Here is a 26,505-nt window from a genome sequence, read left to right as displayed (position 1 = left end):
TTCTGTGCTTGAAGGTTGGAGTGTTCTGGAGAAAGTGTCCCAGAAAATCTTTGCCAGCAGTTTGCAAAAGCCAAGAGCATAAGCCATTTCCTGGGTCAGGAGAATACCATGGTCTCTTTGCCCAAAACCCTTGCAGTGCTGTGAATCAAATTCCCTTTGAGTGTAGTAAGGCCTCAATACAGCAATAAATCTGGTTGTCACCTGGGTGCTCCTGAGCGCTCTCCCTCCATTCAGTCCCATAATGACAAGTGTTTCTCTCCTGGGAAATAACACAAAATCCTACTGCACTAGGGCCCCCTGATGGTAGGTTCATTTGAAGAAGTGGGTTGTGTCCACAAAAGCTCATGATAAATGGTAAGTGTATTTAATTTGTTCTTTTGCAACCAGTCCTATTAACACTACCCATACACACCATGGCAACAGCAACACTGCCTGGACCTGCAGTGTGTGAGTACAGATTCTCCAGTCTTACTGCTCAATGCTCCTGCCTGCCTTGCAGTTTAGCCAGAATCTGTGTCTTAGTATCCCTCTGTACATTCCACACTCACTCAGCCAGAGTCCGTATAATGCAGTGCTACGTAATGCAACAAATAGAAAATATAAGAAAGTCCCTTTTAGCCAGGCTGTTTTTTGCCTATGACCCCATCCTCCTTTAGGTAGCAAGTCCCTCCTTTCATGTTTGCGAGAGCCAGCTGTGTTATTTTTCTTTGCAGTAAAGCAATGGTTTCATTAAGCCCTTTCCCTCAGTAATTCAGGGGAGAGTCTAACCCAGTGTTTTTCAACCTTTTTTTTTTATAAAGTACCCGTTTAAAAAAATTATAAGTACCCCCAGTACCTACAGTTTTTAGATACACACATTTTTTTTCTACCATTACAACACATTTGTTTAAACAACTTAATCAAAGCTGGGCAAGTGATGAAACTTTTGGGCTTACAAAGTACAAACATAATAATAGGCTGTAAAACTTAAAACAAAACTTCAGTTTTCTTCAAATTTCAGTTGTGTTGACATACCTCCCAGACTTCTCTCGAGTACCCCTAAGGGTACTCGTACCACTGGTTGAGAAACATTGGTCTAACCTACTGATTTCATTATTCCTAATGCAGCTACAAAGTGATATATTTGCAGAGGTTAGAAAGATCCAAAGTGATATTCATACTTCAATGAATGAAGTTTTCAGTGCGTGTTGAGACCAAGTGCTACCATTGACACAAACATATGAAGGATTTCAAGCAACCTTCCTTTCTGCTGGCTAAGACAGATATTTCAAATGGATGAAAAAAATAATCAAGCATCAGGTGCAAAAGTTCTCTGACGTGGCACAATCCAGAAGCTAAACAGTGATTGGGGGTCAGCTGACTTGGGCTCCATCCCAACTTTGTCTTTGACCCACTATGTGACCCTGAGCAAGTCACAATCTCTATTGGCCTCAATTTCCCCCATCTATAACACAGGCATAATATTTATTTACCTTTGCCAATGGACTTTGAGATTCTGAGGCCAAAAGCACCACGAGTGCAAAACAACAGAGGAACTAGGGTTGCTCAGTTAAGCAGCCAAATGTTGATATGTCTCGAAACTCTGCATAGAACTGTTCGGGAAATCTTGCTTCACACTGGGCTGAAAATACCACAAGAACAATCCAGTCCATGGTATTTCCGCAATTCAGTGCCCCTCCAAAACCAAGAAATCATGCAAGAGAGTGAAGCTTGGCTCTTATTATAGCCAGTTTGTCATAGCCAGCTCACACATCTGTAATAAAGACACCGAGACTCACCTTGGCTTCCGTAGCCCATGTCGATACCCGAACCATCCCAGGATTCAAGAGCGCTATCCACGCTGGGGATGGTGGTGGAATAAATCTCTGAGAGTTTGCTAGTTTTCTGAGAATCAGTTAGTTCATCTTCTGGGTCGCTCACTTCATTCACACTCCCTGCTTTTTTGGGGTAGGGCCCTGGAATAAAAATAGGTTGCTTGTTCAAATGCATTTTATTGAACATAGCTGGGTTGCATGTTACTTGACAAAGATGACCAAAAACTGAAGACCTGATAAACATCATGTTTACAAAGGTGATAGGTGAGCATCAGAGAGGGGTTTATGCTCAGGTATCTGAGCAAGCCAGAGCTGAAAAATCCACTTTCTGCTTCTTGGAAAAGCAAGTCTCCTATGAAAAGGATCATCACTCTTAACTGCAACCTTCATGTTCAGCTAAAACACTCTACCAGCTGATGACTTGGTAGAGAAGTTTAAAGAGCTGATTTTTGGACTGGCAAATCTTCTGAGGAAGCTCACTGGAGCATCTAGATTATCCAAGAAAGGAGACTGTCCTAGCTAACAGTTAGGATATTCCCATACGCATGGCCTTGCAATGGCTACTCTAAAAGCCATAAAAACTGGCCATCTTTTCATGTTCTTATATACATGTTGTATATAAGACATTTATCACTGGGATTTTTTTTTTAATTCCAGAATGCAGAGACTTGAACGTTACAAATCCCAAATCCATCTCTTTTGTCTTCTGGAGGCCCTCCACACCCATTCACCTGAGATACTATTTCTATAGGTGGGAGGGCTCATGGACTTCCTTCCCACCCTCATGTTACTTAGATTCGATAGGGCTTTAGTGAAAACCATTTCCAACATGGTTTATCAATATGGACAGGGACCCAAACAGTGTCCAAACAGTGTTCTAGGCATAGAATTAGTATTCTGGACACACTGGATGGCTTTGCTGTGTTTGAAGCCATTTTCACAAGGTTGTCCCAATGGGCTTGTCACATGGACAGGGAGCTAAACCACCTGGTTAAAGTAATAAAATCCTGGAAGGTGAATATGAGTTTACTGCCATACAAATGAACCATTCTCCCTCAGAGGACAGAGCTTGAGAAAATTCAAACTTGGAGCAAACAGGTCCTGTTGCCATTATCTTACATCCCCTTTTTAGGGGAAGCTAGTGATGGGATCAGTTTCTTTGTTATAATTCAACTTTACTAAACAGCTTGTTAGGACTCACCTACCTCTGCCATCCATGCCCAACATTTTACCCTCAGCGCATCAGCAATAATGACTGAGGACAGATGATTATTTTGCCAAACAAAGTTAAGTAGCCTTAAAAAAGTCTCTGCATCCCAAGCATGAAAAGGGTAACTTGCTATGATTAATCTGAGAGTAACTTGAGATTTTAATTACACAGTCTTTATACTGAAAATGATCACCATGAAGTCACTTTGGCACTTCTTCAATCATTTCAGTGACCTACAGAGAAAGCACCCACAGAACACAGGGGGAAGGTTATTTTTGGAGAAGGCCCTAGATATTTGGGGTAGCAGACTGGTGCTGGACTGGGTCTGAGGACACCTGGGTTTAATTCCCAGATGTGCCACTGCTTTGCAAAATAACCATGGACAGGTCTCCCCGTGCCTCAGTTTCCCCAAATGGGAATGATTATATTGCTCTCCTTTGGAACGCACTTTGAAATGTATGGAAAAGAGCTAAGTAAGAGTTAGGTGCTATTATTATTATTATTATTATTTCAAATCTCTTGGACTTGCAATTCTAGTCTGGAATAGGCTTCCTTGGAAGGGTTTCTGGTGTTTCCTGCTATTAAGGAGAACAGGAAAAAACTGTCTCTCTCACAGCTTTTCCATATCTGGCCTCAGCCAAACCTGGGGAGCACAAAGACATGACAAAAAGGTGATTTATAACATGGGAAGGAAAAGGAGGGATTAGAAACATATCACAATATTTTTGTAAATTGACAGCCGAGTTTAGCTACAATAGTTGCATTTGACTGAAATTTGGCTGAAGTCCTGGAAGAGATTTTTCTTTTTAAAATTTATCCAGATGGTTAACTTGTCCTTACTGTCTGTCAGTCCTAGATATGCTGCCTCCTTCTTTGATGCTACATCAGAGTGGAATGACTTCAAAGCTACATAGAGGTAATGAGGTAGAGGGGATTTTAATATAAAAAGCAGGTAGCTTTGAAGATCTTAGGAACACAAGCTAGGAGAGGCTTTTAAAGATAACAGCCTGTGTGAAAACTAGTCAGTTTCAAAAAAGGCAGAGTTAAAGGTAATTTTTCTGGGAACTACAAGTGCACATGCTAATTCTGTAGCTTTATAAACATCACATTTTTAATTTTAAACAGATTTCTTTCTGCCCTCCTTTTGCTCTGTGGAACACCCACACAGATGGGGAAACTGTAAAACCACTGACACAGAAAGTGCTGTCTTGAAAAGTACATTTTATATATTTTCCATCTAATCTCTTTTCACCTCTAGTCAATTTAGGTGTTACTGGTACAGCAACAAGTTAACATTTGCAGACTGAGATACAATTATTATGCTGATCGTGTCCCTTTATAATTTTAAATATTTTTTTAAATTTTAGTAATTATTTTCCCCAACATTTCCTCCCAGCCTTTCCTTTTTCAGATCTGAGTATATGGGCTTTGCAGCACGTTTTGTCCCTACACTGCCAGATAGCCGAGCACCAGGTTGTGGAATTAAATCCAGATTCTCCTATGGCACTGCTAAACACTACTTGCTATACCATGAAGCCAACTTCATTTCTACTTCTGCTGTAGACTTTGGACAAAAAGGTGGCAAAAGCTCTTAAACTTACTTTCAGTTTGTTTCTTGATCTTCAACGTTACAGTTTCTCCAGCCATTTGGAGTAGGTGGATCGCTTCACTGAGTGGTTTTCCCTTGAGACTTACGTTATTAATAGCTAATATCCGGTCGCCCACATGGATTGCTCCAGTCCTAGAGAGGAAAGACACAAAGTCAGAAACTTTAAGGAAGACCATTGTTTTCCCTAATATAAGGGCCGTTAATAGATTGATTTAAATAATGGGAAACTAGCCTTCAATGCCTCATAAGATTAGGGACAGTGTCTTCCTGTATGTGTGGAGAGTGCATACCACATTACGATTTGCAGCAGAATACTAAAACAAACAAACATCACTAGGAATCTCACTATACAATATCCCAGTCACCATAACAGCTGTCGATCTGTAAGTGTGCAAATGAAGTTGGCAATTTCTGTAACCAAGTCAAATCTATATGAAAAAGCAGACAAGCACTCTCAGTGTGTGATTTCTGTGAATACTTGTGCATGCAAGGGAAGGTTACTCACCTGTGCAGTAACTGGAGTTCTTCGAGATGGTTGTCCCCATAGGTCCACCTTTAGGTGCATCAGCACCGCCGCACCTCTGACTGGAGATTTGTGACAGCAGTACCTGTGGCTGGCCACATATGTGGAGTGCTGGCATGCATTCTGAAGAGGCTACTATGCATGTGCAGCCGGCTGCCTCCTCAATTCCTTCTCTGACCAGGATGTGTTTGAGTCCGAAGCAGAGGGGATGTGGATGGGTGGTGGAGCACTCATGGGGACAACCATCTTGAAGAACTCCAGTTACTGCGCAGGGTGAGTAACCTTCCCTTCTTCAAGGAGCGTCCCCATGGATGCTCCATCTTTAGGTGATTATGAAGCAGTAGTCATAAAAGGAGGTGGGAGATTCAGCAGGTGAGAGTCTGTGACCTAAAGTATTGTTTGGCCAAATCTTGTTTCTCAATCTGTGAATGTCCGGATAGCATAGTGTTGTTTGAAGGTATGCTTTGATGCCCATGTGGCAGCCCTGCAGATGTGTTCTGTAGGAATGCCATTGTGGCCGCCATGGCTCTTGTAGACTGAGCCCATACGGTGGGTGGGGGTTCTCTTTGTACTAGGGTATAGGCTAGTTGTATGCAACCGGATACCCATTTTGATACTTTGTTTTGATATGGGCAATCCCTGCCATCTCTCTGTAGATGAAACGAACAGTCATGGAATTTTGTGAAAGGGCTTTGTCTGCTGTAGGTAGAAGGCGAATGTCCTGCAGACATCCAGAGTATGGCGAGCCACTTCCTAGTTGTCCTTATGTGGCTTCCACAAGAAGACAGGTAAGTATATGGGTTCATGGCAATGGAATGAGGTAAGTACTTTCGGAGGAATTTGGCATGTGTCCGCAGAATCACACAATATGCATGTCTTTGTGAAATATTGTGTATGGGGGATCAGCCATTAGGACTCCCATTTCTTCAATTTTTCTGGCAGAGGTCTAACAGGAAGGCCATCTTCATGGATAGATGTACTAATGAGCATGGCTAAAGGCTCGAAAGCTTTACTCATGAGAACTTTTAATACTAGGTTCAGGTCCCATGCTGGAATTAGGTCCTTAAGTGGTGGAAACATGTTGTGTAGCCGCCTTATAAAGTGTTCAACAGAAGGATGCATAAAGACCAAGTGTCCTTGTATGGCAGCATGGAGAGCGGAGATGGAGGTGAGATGTGCTCAGGGAAGGACCTGCATTGTGCAGGTCTAATAGTTATTGTAGAATCTATGATACTCCCATGCAGGCAGGTTCATAGGTATGGGCTGTGCACCAGGCCATGAATTGTTTCCATTTCTGAGTATATGTCTATGTCTTTCTTGTTGTACGTCTTCCGGAATTTGTGAGGATGAGCTGCACTGATTCTGGGAAGGTCTTTTTCATGGTGTTTAACCAGACAGCATCCATGCCTGGAGATGTAACTTGTGGATGGCAGGATGGGGAATCTGTCCATTTCACTGCGTGAGCAGAAATGTGACTCGTGGGAATTGATGTGGTGGTCAGTCGCTCATCTGTAAGAGATATGGATACCACGTTTGTCTGGGCCAGCTGGGAGCTACTAAGATTACTCTGGCCCTCTCCTGTCTGATCTTGAGGATCACCCGTTGTATCAGGGAAAATGGTGGAAATGCATATGCTATGGGGTGACTTTCACTGTATGCTGAAGACATCCCCCAGGGAGCGGGGGCCTATGCCTGCTCTGGAGCAGTATTGTTAGCTATGAGCATTTGTGTGTTTAGTGAATAAGTCTACTGTTGTGGATGGTTTGGATTGCTGCCTCAGAAATTTTGAGGTTGTCAGACCCTTGACCAGAACTTCAAAACTGTTGCCTGAATATTGAGGGTTGTTGAGTTGATGACTGATCGGATACCTGTTTTGGTGTTGTCGGCATCTGTTGTCATCGTGTTGTTGCTGTTGGTTGAATGGTGTAGGTCTGTACCTTTGGGTGAATGATCTACTTTGTTTTCTTTTTGTGACAGGTATGTGAATGCCTACAGTCTTCAATGTGGCCCTTGAATCTTTCAAGGTATGCAGAGAAGTGTTTGTGGACTCTGCAAAGAGCTTTGTACCCTCGAATGGGAGATCCTCTACAGTTGATTGGACCTCTCTCGGAAATCCTGAAAGCTAAAGCCAAGAAGTTTGCTTCATTACCACAGCTGAGGCCATGGATCTGGCTGCTGTGTCTGCTGAGTCCAACGTGGCTTGTAGGACTGTTTGAGATATTAGTGTGCCCTCAATGTCTGATTTAAACTGTTCTTTTTTGTTGTCTGGGAGGGACTCAATAAAAGGTGTTAATTGATCAAAAATGTGGTGTGCATATTTTGCTACAAACGCAATGTAGTTGGCTATTCTAATCTGGAGGCTTGCTGGTGAATATGCCTTTTTCCCCATTGCATTCAGCCTTTTCCAATCTCTGTAGTAGGGGATGGTACGTGTGACTTGTTGCTTCCCTCATTGATTCACAGCTTCCACTACAAGGGAGTTTGGTGTTGGGTGAGAGAACTTGAATTTTGCTCCTTTGGGGGCAATATAAGATTTTCTGTCTGCTCATTTGGATGTTGGTGGGATTGTGGCAGGCATATGCCAGATATTCCTGGCGGGATCCATAAGTGCCTCATTCATGGGAATAGCCAGTTTTGCAGAGAGAGGTGTGCAAAATGCTCGTCAGGTTACGTTGCATCTGCAGCATATCTGACAGGGAAATTCTAAGGTGTCTGCAACTCTTTTGGAAAGTTCCTGGAATGATTTAAAATCATCCCCCATAGTTGGCGGTGGGGACATGATCGTATCATTAGGAGGTGAAGATGAGGTATGTGTGGGTGGGGGAGAGCATGATATCTGTTCATCCCCCATCCCGCTCCTCTGCATCTGATCTGTAGCACTCTGGAGACTGCCCCATTGGTGCACGGGACCACAGTGCCAAGGATGGATGTTGTGACTGTTTTACCTGGTGTGGTTTATAAGCTGCCCAGGAGTCCTAGTATGTCCAGTTAGGCAGAATAGGTAGTGGAAACCACTGTTGGGGCTGCCATTGTTGTTGAGGCTTAGGGAAGGAGCGTCGCGTTAAGTGTGTTCGATTGGACACCTTGTCCTCATCATCTCTAAACATTGGGGCAGCTGAAGTGGCTGGAGTGGATGAAAACGTACACCTTGAGGTGTTCGGGGTATTGTAAGTGCCGAATAGAGGAGTCCCTGGCACCGAGTTTACGGAGAGCGCCGCTGCTGTTGTAAAGTGTGGTATCAGCTGGGGAGGGAGTAGTAGTGGAGGCTGAGAGGCGTGTGCAGCAGTGTTAACTGGAATGCTGGCTGCTTTCTGTGCGAGGCTCACAAGTGGCACCGAGCCGGAGCGCTTTGTCTGAGGTGGAGCGGTGCTGACTGCTTTGGCGGTGCTGCCGCCGCCGCCTCAAACAAAGTGCTCAGGCTCAGTGCTGTTTATTTCAAGCTGCGGCTGGATGCCGAGGGCATTTTACTCAGTGACGACAAGGAGGCTTTGTGCTTTGTCTCTGTTGGTACCTTAGCTGAGGTGCATTCTGTGCTTGGGGTGACGACTTTCATTACCAGCCCCACTTGTAGGCTGCTTGTCTGACCCCTTTTGTGCTGGGGTGCAGCATTGTTATGGAGAGGGTGCTTCCTCAGGAAAATGGGACCTTTTCTTCAGGTGAATAACCCAGTCCTTTGGGCTCAACCCAATAGGAGCTGCTCTCTCCGACCCCGTCCCAGGTGACTCTAGAGGCGATCCTGGCAATTACAGACCGGTAAGTCTAACTTCAGTACTGGGTAAATTAGTCGAAACAATAGTAAAGAATAAAATTGTGAAGCATGTAGAAGAACATAATTTATTGGACAAAAGTCAACATGGTTTCTGTAAAGGGAAATCACGTCTTACTAATCTGTTAGAGTTCTTTGAAGGGGTTAACAAACATGCGGACAAGGGGGATCCAGTAGATATAGTATACTTGGATTTTCAGAAAGCCTTTGACAAGGTCCCTCACCAAAGGCTCTTGTGTAAATTACATGGACATGGGATAAGAGGGAAGGTCCTTTCATGGATTGAGAACTGGTTAAAAGACAGGAAACAAAGGGTAGGAATAAATGGTAAATTTTCAGATTGGAGAGGGGTAACTAGTGATGTACCCCAAGGGTCAGTCCTGGGACCAATCCTTTTCAACTTATTCATAAATGATCTGGAGAAAGGGGTAAGCAGTGAGGTAGTAAAGTTTGCAGATGATACAAAACTGTTTAGGATAGTCAAGACAGAAGCAGAGTGTGAGGGACTCCAAGAAGATCTCACCAAACTGAGTGATTGGGAAACAAAATGGCAAATGAAATGTAATGTGGATAAGTGTAAAGTAATGCACATCGGGAAAAATAACCCCAACTATACGTACAGTATGATGGGGGCTAATTTGGCTATGATAAATCAGGAAAGAGATCTTGGAGTTATTGTGGACAGTTCTCTGAGAACTTCCACACAGTGTGCAGCGGCAGTCAAAAAGGCAAATAGGATGCTAGGAATTATTAAGAAAGGGATAGAAAATAAGACCCAGAATATCTTACTGCCCCTGTATAAAACTATGGTACGCCCACATCTTGAATACTGTGTACAGATGTGGTCTCCTCACCTCAAAAAAGATATTTTGGCCTTGGAAAGGGTTCAGAAAAGGGCAACTAAAATGATTAAGGGTTTGGAACGGGTCCCATATGAGGAGAGGTTAAAGCGACTGGGACTTTTCAGTTTAGAAAAGAGGAGACTGAGGGGGGATATGACAGAGGTATATAAAATCATGAGTAGCGTGGAGAGGGCCAATAAAGAAAAGTTATTTATTAGTTCCCTAAATAGAAGAACTAGAGGACACCAAATGAAATTAATGGGTAGCAGGTTTAAAACTAATAAAAGAAAGTTCTTCTTCACACAGCGTGTAGTCAACCTGTGGAACTCCTTGCCAGAGGAGGCTGTGAAGGCTAGGACTATAATAAAGTTTAAAGAGAAGCTAGATAATTTCATGGAGGTTAGGTCTATTAGCCAGGGGATAAAATGGTGTCCTTGGCCTCTGTTTGTCAGAGGTTGGAGAGGGATGGCAGGAGACAAATCGCTTGATCATTGTCTTCGGTCCACCCTCTCTGGGGCAGCTGGTGCTGGCCACTGTCGGTAGACAGGATACTGGGCTAGATGGACCTTTGGTCTGACCCAGTACGGCCGTTCTTATGTTCTGTCTGGGAGGAGTAGATTGCTCAGGGTCAGAAGCCAACCACACCTTTTTCTCCAGCTGGATTATTTTTAATTGTAGTTCTCTCGATCTTCTGGAGCAGACTGTAAGTTTCTGACACTGAGGACAATGCTCCGTGGGGTGCTGTTCCCTGAAGTGGACACACTGTTCGTATCTGTCAGACTGAAATGGATAGCCTGCAGCCCGTACACTTTTTTAATCCGGGCACACCAGGCATGTCTTAGACAGCAGTGCTGTTTGTGCAGAACTGGTATATCCCCTTAACATCTTTGTCTACAGAAACGGGATTTTTTTAAACTATCGCTAAAATATAAGAGCAAGTTTAACAAGTATCATCTAGGAAAGGATTCCTGAGGTAAGAACCATCTAAAAAACGTGGGGAACTATGTAACTTGTCAATGAGGTAAAGGGCGACTGCTGAGCTGCGACTGAAGGCGGTGACGGTTGAGAAGGAACTGAGGAGGTGGCCGGCTGCGCATGCGCTGAAGCCTCTTGAGAACTCATGCCGGCACTCCATGCTGGCTACAGGCAGTGCTGTCACAAATCTCTGATCAAAGGTGCAGCGGCACTGATGCACCTAAAGGTGGAGCACCCACAGGGATACTCCTCAAAGAAGAACTTTAACATTTGTTTCCACATTCATAAGAACACAGAAGCAGGGAAAACCAAAGACAAAGAATATTAATTAAAAAAGTCGAACCGACACATGCGCAAATTACTTTCTTTGGCTTGCTGAGTTACTGATCTTGATTCAGCAAAGCAAGTGACTTGATTTTAAGTCCAGTCCTAAGCAAAAAGGACTTATGCACATGTACTCAGATGAATGAGGACCACACTGTTACAGCCCTAAAAGTTTTTCCCCCTGTTAACTTCAGCAATTTAAATTTTCAGACTTGAGGAATGGCTACAGTTGGTTCAGCATATTGGGTATACAATGTGGGAACAATAATGACGAATACCAAGTCTCACTCTTTATTGCCCAATTATATTCCATTACTTATCTACAACAGTGACACATTCACTTCACACTGCCACAGGCTGTTGTGCTGAGAATATACTCACCCCAAGAGCTAGCAACTGGGAGGGAAGATCTAGATGCTGGATCTTACTAATGGTACCATGCTAATGCTCACTAACTAAAAGAATCAAAAGGAGGATCTTCTTCCCCCAGCAGTTCCACAATTTTTTTTTTGCTGTTATGGGAACCTCATAACGTCAGTAAGAGAGCAAGTCTGTAACATCACACCTTTCTTCCAGAGCTGGAATTCTCAGCTAGGTCACTTCCATTCATTTAGTAAATTACATTTGACTGCAAGTCCTCTAAACACAAGCTTTTTGCACGTCACCAGCCACTGACAAGAGCAGATACTTATCTCCTCCTTTAAAATCACATGGTGTTGGAGTGAAGACAAACGGAAGTTGAAAACTACCACTTATCAGTTTTACAAATCTATTTTACAGTTGCAAAGGTGCAAAATTAATGCCTGTGTTTTAATGCAGGTAATTTTTAATTGAAGTATAGTACACTATTTCTCTGACTGGCCACTAGACGTCACTATCATTCCACTCAATTTCCACTGAAATTTCACAGGGGAGGGAGGAAATTGATATCATTTAAGTAAATTACTGATTCAAACGAGATCTGGAGTATCTGCTTTAAAGTTTTATCCATACAGCCAAATTCTAAAAAATTAAAATGTTGGCACATTTTACAGAGACTTAATTTGCTAGAGTAGCTTAAACACCAGTGTTTCTATATCGTGTTGCCAACTTTTCCCAGGCCAGCGCTAAAAATTTCCCAAATCTGATGAAAAATTCCCAGACTATTTTTATATGTTATAAAGCCTATTTTATGTATAGTTAATTCATTGGTTTTATTATTATTATATATAATAATTTTGATGATTTTATGATGCTCCCTATAATTAAAAATATAATTTTATTAAAGCTGAACTTTTCATCCAAAAATTTTTTTTTATATATCCAGATATCCTTAATTATTTCATGGATGGTATTTCATAAAATGAAAGAATAATAAAACATTTTAATTATTTTACTCCTGCAAGATAAAAATCTGTACAGTATACACTTCAGTAATATATGATAAATAAAGGAACTCAAATATAAAACATTTGTGTCATATAAAATGAATAGAAAATTCACTACATAATACTTAACTATCACGATAAGTTTTACTCATCAGATGAGTCATGATTTGACTCCTCACTAGAAATATCACCATCACTAATATTTTTATCAGTCTGACCGCCAGTTTTTCTAGCATATCCATATTCGTACATATTTTTATTATGTAAACTTAAATGCTTCTTTGTAATTACAAAACTAGAACATTTCTTTTTTTTTGCTTTAAAAACTGATCTGACAATTACACTAGAATTGAGTGTTTTAGTTTTCATATTACTCCTTTTCTTAGTTTTAATGTCTGTAACCATTGAAAAAATTCTCTCATATTCTGCATTTGAATGTGGCAATGCTAAAAGCTTTTGAGCTAATTTACAAATGTTTGAAAAAATACATTTTCCAGAAAAGTGTTTCATTTTAGAAGTGTCATGCCACATTTCGTCAATAGACTTATTCTTTACACATTCAATTTAATAATAATAGTAGAACTAGAGGACACGAAATGAAATTAATGGGTAGCAGGTTTAAAACTAATAAAAGAAAGTTCTTCTTCACATGCGCATAGTCAACCTGTGGAACTCCTTGCCAGAGGAGGCTGTGAAGGCTAGGACTATAACAGAGTTTAAAGAGAAGCTAGATAATTTCATGGCGGTTAGGTCTATAAAAGGCTATTAGCCAGGGGATAGAAATGGTGTCCCTGGCCTCTGTTTGTCAGAGGCTGGAGATGGATGGCACAAGACAAATCACTTGATCATTGTCTTAGGTCCACTCCCTCTGAGGCACCTGGTGCTGGCCACTGTTGGCAGACAGGCTACTGGGCTAGATGGACCTTTGGGCCATTACGGCCATTCTTATGTTATGATTTGATTCTAAAGAATATGGCAAGGCTCTGAGCTCACATCTATCTTAAATATTGCACAAAGTTTTGAGATATCTTTTTTTCTTTATCTACATCGACATTAAGACAAATTTTAGGATCTATAAATCCAGCCTCTGAGAAAACAACTGAGTGAAGTGGCAGCCTGCGCTGCATTTCTTGACAAGTGATGTAATAATGCTGAATCACTTCTCTTACATTCATAGGTACACTAGGATCAATACATTTTAAGTACTCCTCACACTCTGGACCAGTATACATTTCATTAATTTTGATAAAATTAGAGGTATGTGACACATTAACTTTCGTTAATTCACCTTTTAGGAAGTATGGTTTTAAGTAATTTGTTGCAATTACTTTAAAAAGGTTCACTGACTCTGATTTAATGCAATGAATGAGTGGAGATTTGTTTTGAAAGACAGCATTGAATTTGTTCATGTAGCCCAAAACATACTTCAAAAATAGTAGGTAGGCTTTAAGTTCTGGATTGCACATTGCATCATGTATTTCTTTTGCTTTTGGACTTTTTTGATCGACACACTCAAGTTGTGTATAGTTAAACAGGGCACCCCACAACACTAATATTCTGTTTACACAAGGGTGTACAGCTTGTTTGACTTGGTTTTAACATAGATAACTTTAAATGGAGAAAATATTCAACCATCTCCTCAATTTCTTCTTTCTTTTAAACACTATGTGCTGGATAGTTAGTGATATTTGTTATAATCTCCTCTATGAAATCAGACACAACTGTAGAAGCTGAACTTGATATCAGGGCTGATGTATGGCACATACATCTCAGCAAAACAACATTTGGAACATCCTCTTTATGTTTAGAGAAAAAGGAATTCTTTGCTCCTATCATCAAATTTGCACCATCACAAGTAACACACAAAATATTATTCAGTGGGATATTTTTTTTTTAACACTGACTCCTTGAATTTAGTATAAATGCCTTCCACTGTACAATTTTTAGCATCAAGTTCAATGAGTTCGAATAATTGACAGGCATCCTCATTGACCAACTGAGAGCAGTTTTTGATAAATCTGAATCGTCCGCAAATTTTTATTCCAAAGGAATGACAAAACGAACAGAAATTTTAATTTCATTGAAAATTTCCCAGGATTTAACAGATTTTCAAGAAAAGTCCCACTTTCCCATTTTGACACATTTTACTCAAAAATTCCCAGAATTTGGGAAATTTCCTAGGATATAGAAACACTGTCAAACACTTAGAAACAACCTCTCCTAGATAGGGGTGTAAAATCCCATTTAATCAGTTAACCGGTTAAATGTTATGTTAATTGCTTAAATAAAGGCAGGTGGGGTGCTGGCCAGGCTAGAGTGGCCTCCCGCCGTCGACTAGAGGCTGGGCCTGCCGTAGCAAGGGGCTGCTCCAGCCTGGCCGGGCCACGGGTTAACCAGTTAACCACTGACACCCCTATTCCTAGCAATGAAATCTATCACCGAAAGTGAACCACGAATGGGAACAAATTCCCACCTCCCTCACTATAAACCTGCCTAAGTAGAAGCACTCTGAGCAATGTAACTATTGTTCAGAATGGATAAATGGGTTCAATGACTCAGCAGGAGGAAGAAAGAGGGGCACCTTTAGCAAAGTCTTTCCCTCAAGTAACAGGAAATCAAGCCACTCAGGGTATATCTACACAGCAGGGCTAAAGTCAAATTAAGCTACGTAACCTCAGCTATGTCAATTGTGCAGCTGAAATCAAAATAGCTTAATTTGGCTTTTGGTGCGGTCTATACAGCAGGAAGTTGAAGGAAGAGCAATCTTCCTTTGACTTTCCTTACACCTTGTGAAATGAGAGTTACCATGAGTCAAAGTAAGAAGTCCTCGAGCTTGACATTACTTTGAAATGCAGGCTTGTAGCGTAGACATGCACTATGTTATTTCGGAATAACGTCAGCAATGTTCCCTCAGCTGCGGGGCAGCACAGCTTCACAGGTGATTAACCTGCTCGGCCCAGTCAGAGGCTCAGGGCTCCGTGCACAGAGCTGACTGACTGGGCGGGGCTGATGAATCACTTGTGAAGCTGTGCTGTGGCACAGCTTAGAGGGAACACTGAACATCAGTTATTCCAAAATAGCGCTGCTGTGTAGATGTACCCTCAGAGATCACCCAGGATGCGGAGAGTGGCCTAACCAAAGGCTTTCTTCTCAAGCAGCCACTAACCTAGCCATTCCCTTTCCCATAAGTAATTGTGCAAGGGAGAGGGAAGCTGAGCTAGAGTTAACCCCTTGTTAACCAGAGAGCATGTAGATCCCTGTACACGGTCTCACACCTCCCTATTTATGATGAATCATGCTATCTTTTCCTTTAATGTTGCTCAAGTGCAAACCGGTTTTAAGTGTTTCTGATGGACACATCTGCTGCCAGAACCAAATGACACAGAGGACTAGTTCGTAGTGATAGGGGCCTGGCTCCCGCAGTGGTGCGAGGCGGGTCTGACGTAAGGCAGGTGTGCAGGGTATTCAAAGAGCCCATCCAAAATTTGAAAATTCTGGCAGTGAGAGACATGACACTTCTGGTGACCAATTTAGACCCTTGCGAGGAGCGCACGCAAGCAGTGCTGACCTGACAGCTCACCTCTGCATGTGAAGGGAGGCGTTGCATTCCCACAGATTGTGGCTGCGCTTGGATAGTGCAACTGTGCTAACAAGCATAAGGATTAACGGTGGGAGAAAGCTGTTGGTTCACAATGACCCCATTATCCTGAATCCTCCTCCGTAGGTTTATACTAGAACAGAGGCTCGCAACATAAAAATGCTCAATGTTGAAATACAACTAGTCTCATGAATCTGGGGCTTTCTAAGCCCAGCTAGTCAGCTGGTCACCCATTATGCCATACACACAGCACATCCTACAAGACAATCTGCCCTCCCCGTAATCCAGAAACCAGTAGCAGCAGCAGCCCAACCATGGGGCAAATCAGCCAGAACATTTCCATTGTGCAAATGGGAAACACATCCACCGCATGCTGTGTCCACTGAGCGGCATGCTGTGCTCCTGCAGAAACGACACACAGGTCTGGCAGTGGGTTTAACTCGGAATTCTCTATAAACCTATGGTAGTCCTGGCTTGTTTCCAAGAGGCAACCTGCTAAGGAGGAATAGAATGAGAATTGCTGGCTGCTGAGAGAGAGGGCAGATGAGGATGCTTGAAATTAGCTATTCCCAGGCTGATTCTCCCTGCTGGGGCAATGCCTCCCCTCCTGACTTCCTAGCTTCTCTATTGTTTTGGGAAAGGTAACTTAGAACAACAATATTTGCCCTACCCTCCTAGCAGGCTTCATCCCAATCAAGGAAGCCAATGTTACACAGAGAAGCCCCTGCTGTGACATTTCTTATTCTAGCTCTCTGCTGCTGCGATGGACAGGCATTTTTTGTTAGACGCTAAATGACTTCATTTCCCTTCTCTCAGGCTTTATTTCTTGTTTTGTGCCAGAACCAATATCAGAATTCACTATCACTGCAGCCCTTGCCTGCCCCATGTGACATACAGTTCTTTATCAGTCAGATGTGTACATCTCTGAGGAACGAGGGGAACACCAGGATTGGTGTATAAGGGAACAGGAAGCACTAAAGGTATAAGACCACTGTGCGCTAATCCCAACCGTATTCCAGCTGCTCATACCCACGCTATGTTATTTTACATGGAAGACACACTGCTCCTACAATGATGGGCTGAAGCATAAAATCCTAAAGTCAACGAATTAAAATCAGGAGGTAGACAAAGCCTTTGGATATAGCCACTTAAGTGAGGCATCTCTCTCTCCTTCTATCCCAAAGCACAGAGTTAATTTGCCTGCTGTACAAAATAAAGGCAGTTGTTGGAAACATTTAGCTGGTCCCTGCAAAGTGAAAGTGAATGTTAGAGGAAAGCAGAGAATTTAACTGCAGAATTTCTCTAAAAACCCAGCTGCAGGAGAGAAGTCAGCACCGAAAGGAAGACAAACAAAGTTCAGATCTGGAGTGCAGGGTTATGATTTATGCCTTCCTCAAGAACCTGAACCCTCCCTTTACTCATGCTTGGATGCTTTCCATAGCTGTACTCCTTGAGCAGTAGAGGGTGCTGCAATCCCACAGAAACTAAATCAGCAAGCAAACAGAGAGACTGAATATCTAACAACTGGGAGTGCTGTGGTACCTTCAAAACGAATAGCTTAAAGACACGTTGTTTTTGCTGAAACAGACTAACATGGCTACTTCTCTGAAACTTGAATATTGTACGTAAGAAGAAGAAATTTATTAAGATACAAAATGCAATTCAACTGCACCTTAAATTACATAAGGAACAGTTTATTTTTTAAAGCAGGCTAGAAACTTTCCCAATCATTTAAGTCATCCTCCTCCCCTACATCTTGTTGGTTGTAAGAACCAAAAGAGCAGCCATATTTTCATTTTCACAGAGGGTACCTGAGGCAACGCTGCCCAAATCCAGATCGAGGGGACAAGAAAACGAGCAGACCAATCCACATCTGGATTCAGCTTTTCAACCAAAATAATGAAAATCTAGTTAGTGATAAAGGCTTCTGGGATTTGTACCTTCAGCAGGAAGTGCTATGGCCACACTCACGTGTGTTAAGGCACTAGGGATGTTAAGTAGCGGTTAACTAGCTAATCAAGCAGTTGATGGAATTTTCTTTGACTACTGGATTAGTCGATAAGTTGGGGTGCTCTCTACCCCCACTGCGGCTTTGCAGTTTAAATGTAGCAGGAGTTGGGTGCACAGGCAGCCTGGCTCTTACTACATTTAAACTGCAGAGCCGCAGCAGGATTAGCCCTTGGGGGAGACGCAAGCTGGGACTGAGCAGTTCACACTGGGACCGCTGCGGCTCTGCCTCTCCTACCCCCACCCCTCAGAGATGGTACCGCGGGGGGGGGGGGACTGGCTTTTAGGCAAGTCCCCCTCCCCCAGCACCAGCTCCCCCCCTTGCTGCCTCTGATACAGAGGCAGGAACTGAGGGGAGGGAAAGTGTGTAGTTGAGTAGTGACTGGACTACCCGATAAGCCTAAGCTTGTTGGGTATTTGACTACTTGAGTACTTTCCTATTAGGCACACTCTCCAGTACCTGGATTAGGGGAGGTGGTGGTAGCCCGAGCTGACAGGGTGGTCTCCTAATAGAAGTGGAGGTGGAACAAAAATGGAACCACTGGAGATTTCAGGAATGGGCCTCCTACTGTTCATCGGATGGACACTGTAAGGGACTCAGAAGCCTATGGTCTCTCACATGCCGTTACTGCAGGTGTGGGAAGAGCACTGCATGCATGTAGGTACGCTAATACTTTGGGTATCTCCAGCACCTTTCATCTGCAGAGCTAGACCTTGTGACTCAAGGGACACATTCAGAGCACATTAGACCAAAGAAACATTCCTTCCTTTGTTTCTTTCTAAATTTTGCAATACATCACAACCCCCTCCAGTGTCACCTTAAATTTCCACCCTGTTGGGATTTCCTTTGCACCAGAGACAACACAGGAGGGAGGGGAAGTGTGTGAGGGTTGGGGAGGGCACATGATTCCCCAACCACGAATGCTCAGTTACATGGTGTGGCCAGGCCCCCTCCCTGTGGAGCAGCTGAGCTGTGATGGGCAGGGTGCAGCAGCTGCTTTAACTGTGCCTGAGAGAGGCACTTCATTCAACTCATCTGGAATTGTGCTTCCCTACTATCAGCAGGCAAGGGTGGTCTCTGCTTTGCACCTCACCTTTCCGCCAGCCCTCGTTTGGTCAGGCCTGAAATGACGATTGGATCAAATGGTTCCTCTGTCCCAGAGATTGTTATTCCCAGAGGGCCACCGTACCTCTTCAGTTCTACTGTGTAGATAATCGCCCCGCTCGTCTCCTGCTCATCTGAAATGGGAAACAGGTAGGCGGGAGCGTGTTTTAAAACTAAATAAGGCATGAGGAAAGCTCAGAACACTTAGCGGTGAAATCCTGAGGTCTCCTGCTGTGCACACAATGAATAGAATTTAAACCTTCCATGCCACATTGAGAAGAAGGGGGGAGGGGGAAAAGAAGCACCATAATCAACTGGAAAGTACTCAGCAGACCAACTGCCGGCCTCATCTTTGTTCATTTGCATTATGCCTGGGCAAATGCTATTAGCACGGTCAGACAGTGCTTTGCGTCAGGATTTCTATACCAGAGTTATCTTCATCCTTCCTAATCTTCAATTTGACTAGGTCTTCACACTGCCTTAAGATCTGCACTGCATCCTCCATTGAGCAGTTGTCCAGGCGGATGTTATCGATGGCTAACAGCTTATCCCCCGGCTCCAAGGTGCCTGTTCTGTAGGCAAAGGAAGAACAACAACAAAAATTGGCATTTCGGTTAACCTTTCAGATCTTCTGACTGTTATTTCATTTCAGGAATGAAGGCAATAATATTAATGCCTTTTGTCCTCCAAGGCTTCCTAGAAATGCCCATCGGGGGCAATAAGTGTGTGGGTGCAATACCTGGGCCAATTTAGTGCTTCTGCAAAAATATTCACACGCAGCCCCCATAAGCCCTTGGAGAAGACTATTTGTGCTCACCTTGCAACACAGCGTAGGTGCCCGCTGTTCAGTGCTCTCTGGAAAGCAGTCCTCTTTAAAAGGATCACAGATGCTGCATTCCAAGAGCACCAGTCCTTTAGGTAGCCCTGGCTCAGCTGTGTTCAGGCCCAGATTCACGAAAGCATAGTTAATAAGGGTCTGGTTACATGCCAGCTTCTCTAACGCTACAATAGTTACCCCTCTAATTTAGTGGCCTCCTTTGTCACCCCACCCCCCTCCAGAAGACATCCAAGGTAAGGAGTAGGGCCCTGGGGTTTATTGGACAGCAGATGGTAAACAGTGACTGGCTGTGTGGAGGAATGGAAAAAAATCCCATTTGAGCGACTGGGATTTACTTCATTCGTGCTCCACTGAAGCTTCAGTAATTTGCTGCAGCAGAAGTCAGCATGCAAACTCCTATAAGGGACTAAAACCTGCACAGTTTGCCTAGAGCAAGTAATCCACAGTGAAAACTTCTCCAGCAAGAGCACTTCCAGCACAGGTTGGGAAGGGAGTGGGAACCAGCTAGTCTTCTCTAGAAACAGGCCACACCCAGATTTACAAGCCCACCAATGGGGGAGGGGAACAAAGAGGGCAGTTGCCCTGGCAGCTGTGAGCCCCAGGCCCTTCAAATTGTCACTGGAGGCCCATGTGAAACACTCCAGGTCATGCGGAGGCTGCCTGGAGTAGGCGTGGCATGCCCTGCGTGGTGCTGAGTGCTGCGTGCTGCCTGGAGGAAACTAGCCCCACCCCTTCCAGCAGCATGGAGCTGGTCTCCTCCCCACCTTGCCCAGGGGCCCGACGAGACTGTTGGCTCCACTGCAGATTTATATATAAAACTCTGTCCATGTCCTCATAAACCACTTACTCTCCGGAAGGGAACACTGCATTCTGGTCACCTGCATGCTGGGACAGGTGGCTGACAAGGCATGACACTTCATGCACGAGCCACCTTTACTGAATATGTTGCCCTTAAATAGAGAGAAGGGGAGGCAAACATCCACAGACAGAGGGGCCAACCGAAGCTTTGGTTCCAGGTCCACAGCTAAATTTTCTGTTGTCTTAATTCCTTTGACTGCAGTGGAGCTATCCCAGCAGAAAACTCAAACCTGAAACCTTATAACAGACTGAATTAAACCTCTGTAACCAAACTTCCCTTGAACTTGGATGCATTCCAGAACCAAACACTATGGCTTGGGCGTCTCTGCACTGAATTACTGATTTGCATTGCATGTTGTCAGACAGTAAAATGCTGCACTCACCTGTGAGCTACGCTCCCCTTCTTGATATCAGAGATAATTAAAGGCTCACCAGGCTTTCTACTTGCAGCTGCAAAAGAGATGCACGCCTATAAAACACACTTCAGGCTCAGGAATCTATCAGGGTGACTGCCAAGGGGAGAAATAGGAGTCAGGGAGGGGAAATTTACATTAATTTGATGCAAGTCACACTTGGAATTTATAAAAGACAGATCTGCAACAACAGAGCCTGGGCCCAGCCAATTTTTGCATCCTGTCTAAACTAGTCAGCTAGTTCCTTGCAGACTGTTATAGAACAACGTGATGAAACTGTGGAATTAAGTGACGCAAAGCCAGAGTTTCTGATCACAAGGGGTATGTCTACACTACCCTCCTAGTTCGAACTAGGAGGGTAATGTAGGCATACCGCACTTGCAAATGAAGCCCGGGATTTGAATTTCCTGGGCTTCATTTGCATAAGCGGGGCGCCGCCATTTTTAAAACCCCGCTGGTTCGAACCCCGTGCAGCGCGGCTACACGGGGCATGAACTAGGTAGTTCGAACTAGGCTTCCTAGTTCGAACTACCGTTACTCCTCGTGGGAAATTCAAATTCCGGGCTTCATTTGCAAGTGTGGTATGCCTACATTACCCCACTAGTTCGAACTAGCGGGGTAGTGTAGACATACCCAAGGTTGCTTCATCTGTCCAGGTCTAATACGGATGTCCTCACTTTCCACAAAACGTGAAGGCCTTACTTAATATACCTTTCTATGGAGCTGAAGCCCTCCAATACAGAAAGTTCTGTAACGTGTGGTTTCAGAGTTCAGTGTTTCAGACACTAGATTGAGCCTAGGCCTAGTTTGTCTCTATGTTACACTAGCTTGATGCAGATTTAACCCCATTGGTCTGACACAATGGAGGATTTGCCCAGTGAGCTGTATGATGAGACAAAAGCATGTGACCACCATGAATCAATCTCTTTGCGGAGACACTGAATCCCACCTAGCTCATGAGCTGCTCATAGCAAGGATGAGCATTGTACATCAAGCATAATGCATAACGTGGTCATGAGTCGCTCTACCACATCAGAGGTAAAGCCAGTGATGCACATGGTCATATTTGACTCAAATTGATGAACCATAAAACCTTTGGACCACTGGACCTAAATTGGATCTAGCAGAGAGTATTTGCCCACTGCCTTTGGTCTGGCCCACGAAAGCTCATCACCTAATAAACCATCTTGTTAGTCTTTTAAGTGCTGCATACTCCTGTCTTTTGCCTTTAACATGGCATTGTTAAACAAGAGTAAAGGCTGTGGAATCTCCATAACTGAAGATTTTTAAGAGCAGCTTAGACAAACACCTGTCAGGGATAGTCTAGGTCAGTGTTTCTCAACCAGAGGTACGAGTACCCTTAGGGGTATTCGAGAGAAGTCTGGGGGGAGGAAAGGGTACGTCAATGCAACTGAAATTAGGAGAAAACTGAATTTTTGTTGTAAATTTTACAGCGCTTTATTTTTGTACTTTTTACACCCACAAATTTCATTGCCTGCTTGGCTACGATTAAGTTATTTAAACAAATGTGTTGCAGTGGTAGAAAAAAATTGTGTGTCTAAGAACTGTAGGTACTGGGGGTACTTATAATTTTTGTAAAGGGGTACTTTATAAAAAAAGGTTGTGAAACGCTGGTCTAGGTGGAGCTTGGTCTATCACAAGTGCAGAGGATTGGACTTGATGACTTCGCAAGATCCGTTCCAGTCATAAGATTCTATGAATTTAATAGTTAAGCCTTTAACCATTAAAGAGCAGCAAATCCTTTGTCGTGCTCAGGCAGTGTTGTGGCTGCATAAATTCCCTGACCCTTTGGTTTCTTTATGATTCAGCTTCATTAAATATGATGGAGACATTTGCCTAACGTCTCTCTGTATGTTCTGCATTTTACAGCACCTTGAATGTAAGAGGGATGAAATACTGACCCCACTGGTGTCAATGGTGAAGCTACAGGGACCAGGATTCTACCTACTGTGCTGCACAAATGGATATCTCTAAAGGAGAAATTAAACTGGTACTCCACAACCCAGGTGTTTTTTATAAACTGTGTGGGGTCACTAAATGCATGAGGATGCTTTCCTTAGGGGAGCCTAAGAAACTGAGCTCCAAAATGCAAACATTTAATGAAACATGAAGAAAGCCTACCGCATACCTTGATATGACCTGTCTTGCCTCCTGACATTGTTATAAAAGGTGGTCTGCAAAGCTTTTTCAAGTTTGAGAACTTTCAGCTCATGAGACTTGTAGCCCAGGAAAACCACTTCTGCTTTGTTTTACACAAAACCTTCGTTTTCTTAATTACAGGCAGTCCCCGGGTTACGTACAAGATAGGGACTGTAGGTTTGTTCTTAAGTTGAATCTGTATGTAAGTCGGAACTGGCGTCCAGATTCAGCTGCTGCTGAAACTGACCGCCAGTTCTGACTTACATACAGATTCAACTTAAGAACCCCAAGTCAGCTGCTGCTGAAACTGATCAGCGGCTGATTCCAGGAAGCCTGGGGCAGAGCAACTCTGCCTCGGGCTTCCTGTAGTCAGCGCTGGTCAGTTTCAGCAGCGGCTGACTTGGGGACACCTGGGGCAGAGCAGCTGGGGTGCTGCTGGGTTGCTCCAGTAGCACCGCTCCTCGCTCCTTGGCGCTACTGGACCAACCCAGCAGCACCCCAGCTGCTCTGCCCCAGGCATCCTGATTCAGCCACTGCTGAAACTGACCAGCAGCGGCTGAATCAGGACCTGGGGCAGAGCAGCTGGGGTGCTGCCGGGTTGGTCCAGTAGTGCCCAGAGCGGCGCTGCAGGACCAATCGGCAGCGCCCCAGCTGCTCTGCCCCAGGGTCCACAACAAAAGCCTGGTCTGCTGGGGGGGGGCACACTAGCTGCGCCCCCTCCCCAGCAGACCAGGGACACAGGGAGCAGAGCGGCAGCGGGGTGCCGCGCCTCTGAGGCTTTGCTCTGGCAAAGTCTCAGAGGCGAGGGACCCCGCCGCGCCTGCGGCTTCAGTCCCGGTACCTGTGGTCTGCTGGGGTTCTTAAGTTGAATCTGTATGTAAGTCAGAACTGGCGCTCTGGCAAAGCCTCAGAAGCGCGGGAACCCGCAGCTGCTGCGGCTTCAGTCCCGGTGCCCCTGGTCTGCTGGAGACGGTCGCCAGCCGACCAGGGGCACCGGGAGCAGCTTACGAACGGGGCTCTCTCGCCCCGGAGCTCGCAGGCAGCAATCCGCCACCTCGACCTCCGGGGCGAGAAAGCCCCGTTCGTAAGGGCGGATCTGACATAAGTCGGATCCGCGTAAATCGGGGACTGCCTGTATTTACAGTAAAGATAGTATCCTCAGAAAAACCGATGTAAGAGATTTGCCCACTGCGGACCTCTCTGTTATTCACATGCCAAAAACATATGCAAATAGCATACTCCTTTTTCTTTCACACTCTCTGCACTTATACATTGTTACATTGCCTTGGTTACAGATGCTATTGTCTCCCAACACAGAGAGTGGGGGACGGAAAAACCCTCAAAGCCTATGAATATCAGTTAAAAGCCAGCCATGAACATGTTCACAGGCTTTGTAATGTCACTATTTTATAGAGCAGGAGTTTACATAAGCTGCCTGGGGGAGGAGGGAAGGAGCCAAAAAAGAAATTCCAGCAGAATCCAAAGACAGAAAAAAAAATACTGGTCTTTTTTATTTTGGCCTTCATTTATTAGTGGGTTTTAAAAACCTATATGCTATTAGAAGGTTGCTAGAGAAAAGCTTTATAGGTCACCGTTAATGATATATTCTGTCTGATTGAACAGGCGCCTGTTTTAACAGTGTATAATGTCACCAGTCCACGCTCAAGCACAACAGAGGACTAAACACAATTGACTGGACGGTGCTGCTGCAGGAGTGCTTCTGCTGAGCGCTACAGAACCTGAGAGAGATGTCCTCAAAGCCTCTTTGACAGCCCACTGATGCACATTGCATGCATCTGCTATGTGCAGACTGAGTGCTCTCAAGTTCCATTTAGAATTGGAAGCTGAATTAAGAGGCTGCTTGGTTGCACCAACTCCCTGAGTGCTAAAAATTGTCAAGAAGGAAAAACAAACTTATATCTTGACTAGTGTAAAGATTCATCTCCATTATGAACCCAACATGAACGGAACCAAATTACAACGTGGTTGTTCTTCCCCATTGTTACGCTTGGTTCCATCGTATTATGCAGACTGGATCTAAGGGAATTCTAGCACGATCCTCAAACCAGTCTAACAAAACACCATTGTGTATTGACCATAACCGTAAGGGTGGAATGAATGGAGACAAGTGTGCTGTATGTAGGCTTCCCAACAGAAATGTTTTTTATAGCAGAGACAGAGCTCAAGAGGCTGAAACCTTGAGTCTAAGCTCTCCGTCCAATGGCAACCTAACAGTTGAGAGAGTAGAGGTAACACTGAAAGATCCCCATCATTGTGTAAACAGACACAGTCCTGTGTGATCCTAGTCTTTGGGAGATTCTGTTGACAAAGAAGCTCAGATCCGTGCTGCTTCACAAGCCTGGGAGAAATCCCCTCTAAGCTCACACAAAGCCACCTCATTGTTCTTCAAATCCCTCCTTAATGCTTTCCTCTGCCACAATGCCTACATAAACACAGCCAAAACAAGCTTGCCAGTGGTGACTGGTATTCTGAGACCTCTGCCTGTCAGGCTAACTAATTTTGTTTCACTGTTCCCATCTAAACCATCTGTTATTTCTTATCTTATACTTAAACTTCAGTCTCTTGGAGACAGTGATCACATCTTATATTGTATTTATACAGCACAGAACACATTGGTGAAGGACTGAGGCGCTGGTGATGTTAGGTGAAGACATTCTTTCGTACTTGTAGTGTTTTCTGGGGCATACCATGTGCTTCTCCTCCTGCCACAATATCTAGATAACTATTATTGTTTTTAATAATCCTCACGTGACTTTTATAAATCTAATTTTCCCCACATACCGTGTGTCTGGTTGCATGTGATCATAAGAAATAGTAACTCAGGGGGAAGAGAAGCAATGTAATATGACCAAAAGTGAGATCAGGGAGAGACTTCATAATCTAGATAGATGCATAGCTAACTAAAATGAGGGTAAGTTTAATCAATTATATTTTCCTTTAGAAATACCTTTAAAATTATTTGATATGATTGACCCCATAGCTATCTGGTGCTATCAAAGCATTTTCCAGCTGAATTCTCAGATCCTTATAGAAGCCTCTTCACACTGACCCTTCAGTATCTCCCCTTTTGCCCCA

The 26,505-nt window shown here is 43.9% G+C and overlaps 1 protein-coding gene across 5 annotated transcripts in view; it reads right to left on the bottom strand.

Moving 5' to 3' along the window:
* Positions 1-26,505, bottom strand: part of GRIP2 (glutamate receptor interacting protein 2) — a 528,003-nt gene that overhangs the window by 21,441 nt on the left and 480,057 nt on the right. For all 5 annotated transcript variants that reach the window (XM_075938764.1, XM_075938763.1, XM_075938768.1 and 2 more), the window contains 5 exons: positions 21,220-21,286; positions 19,567-19,712; positions 19,130-19,274; positions 4,626-4,765; positions 1,779-1,955 (listed from right to left, as the gene is read on the bottom strand). In XM_075938764.1, coding sequence (XP_075794879.1) covers positions 1,779-1,955; positions 4,626-4,765; positions 19,130-19,274; positions 19,567-19,712; positions 21,220-21,286 — 675 coding nt within the window. The remainder of the gene's footprint in view (positions 1-1,778; positions 1,956-4,625; positions 4,766-19,129; positions 19,275-19,566; positions 19,713-21,219; positions 21,287-26,505) is intronic.

This window comes from Pelodiscus sinensis, chromosome 11, assembly GCF_049634645.1.
Source record: "Pelodiscus sinensis isolate JC-2024 chromosome 11, ASM4963464v1, whole genome shotgun sequence".
Taxonomy (NCBI): domain Eukaryota; kingdom Metazoa; phylum Chordata; order Testudines; family Trionychidae; genus Pelodiscus; species Pelodiscus sinensis.
The sequence above is the reverse complement of the archived record's forward strand: the minus strand, read 5'-3'. Positions and strand labels throughout refer to the sequence as shown.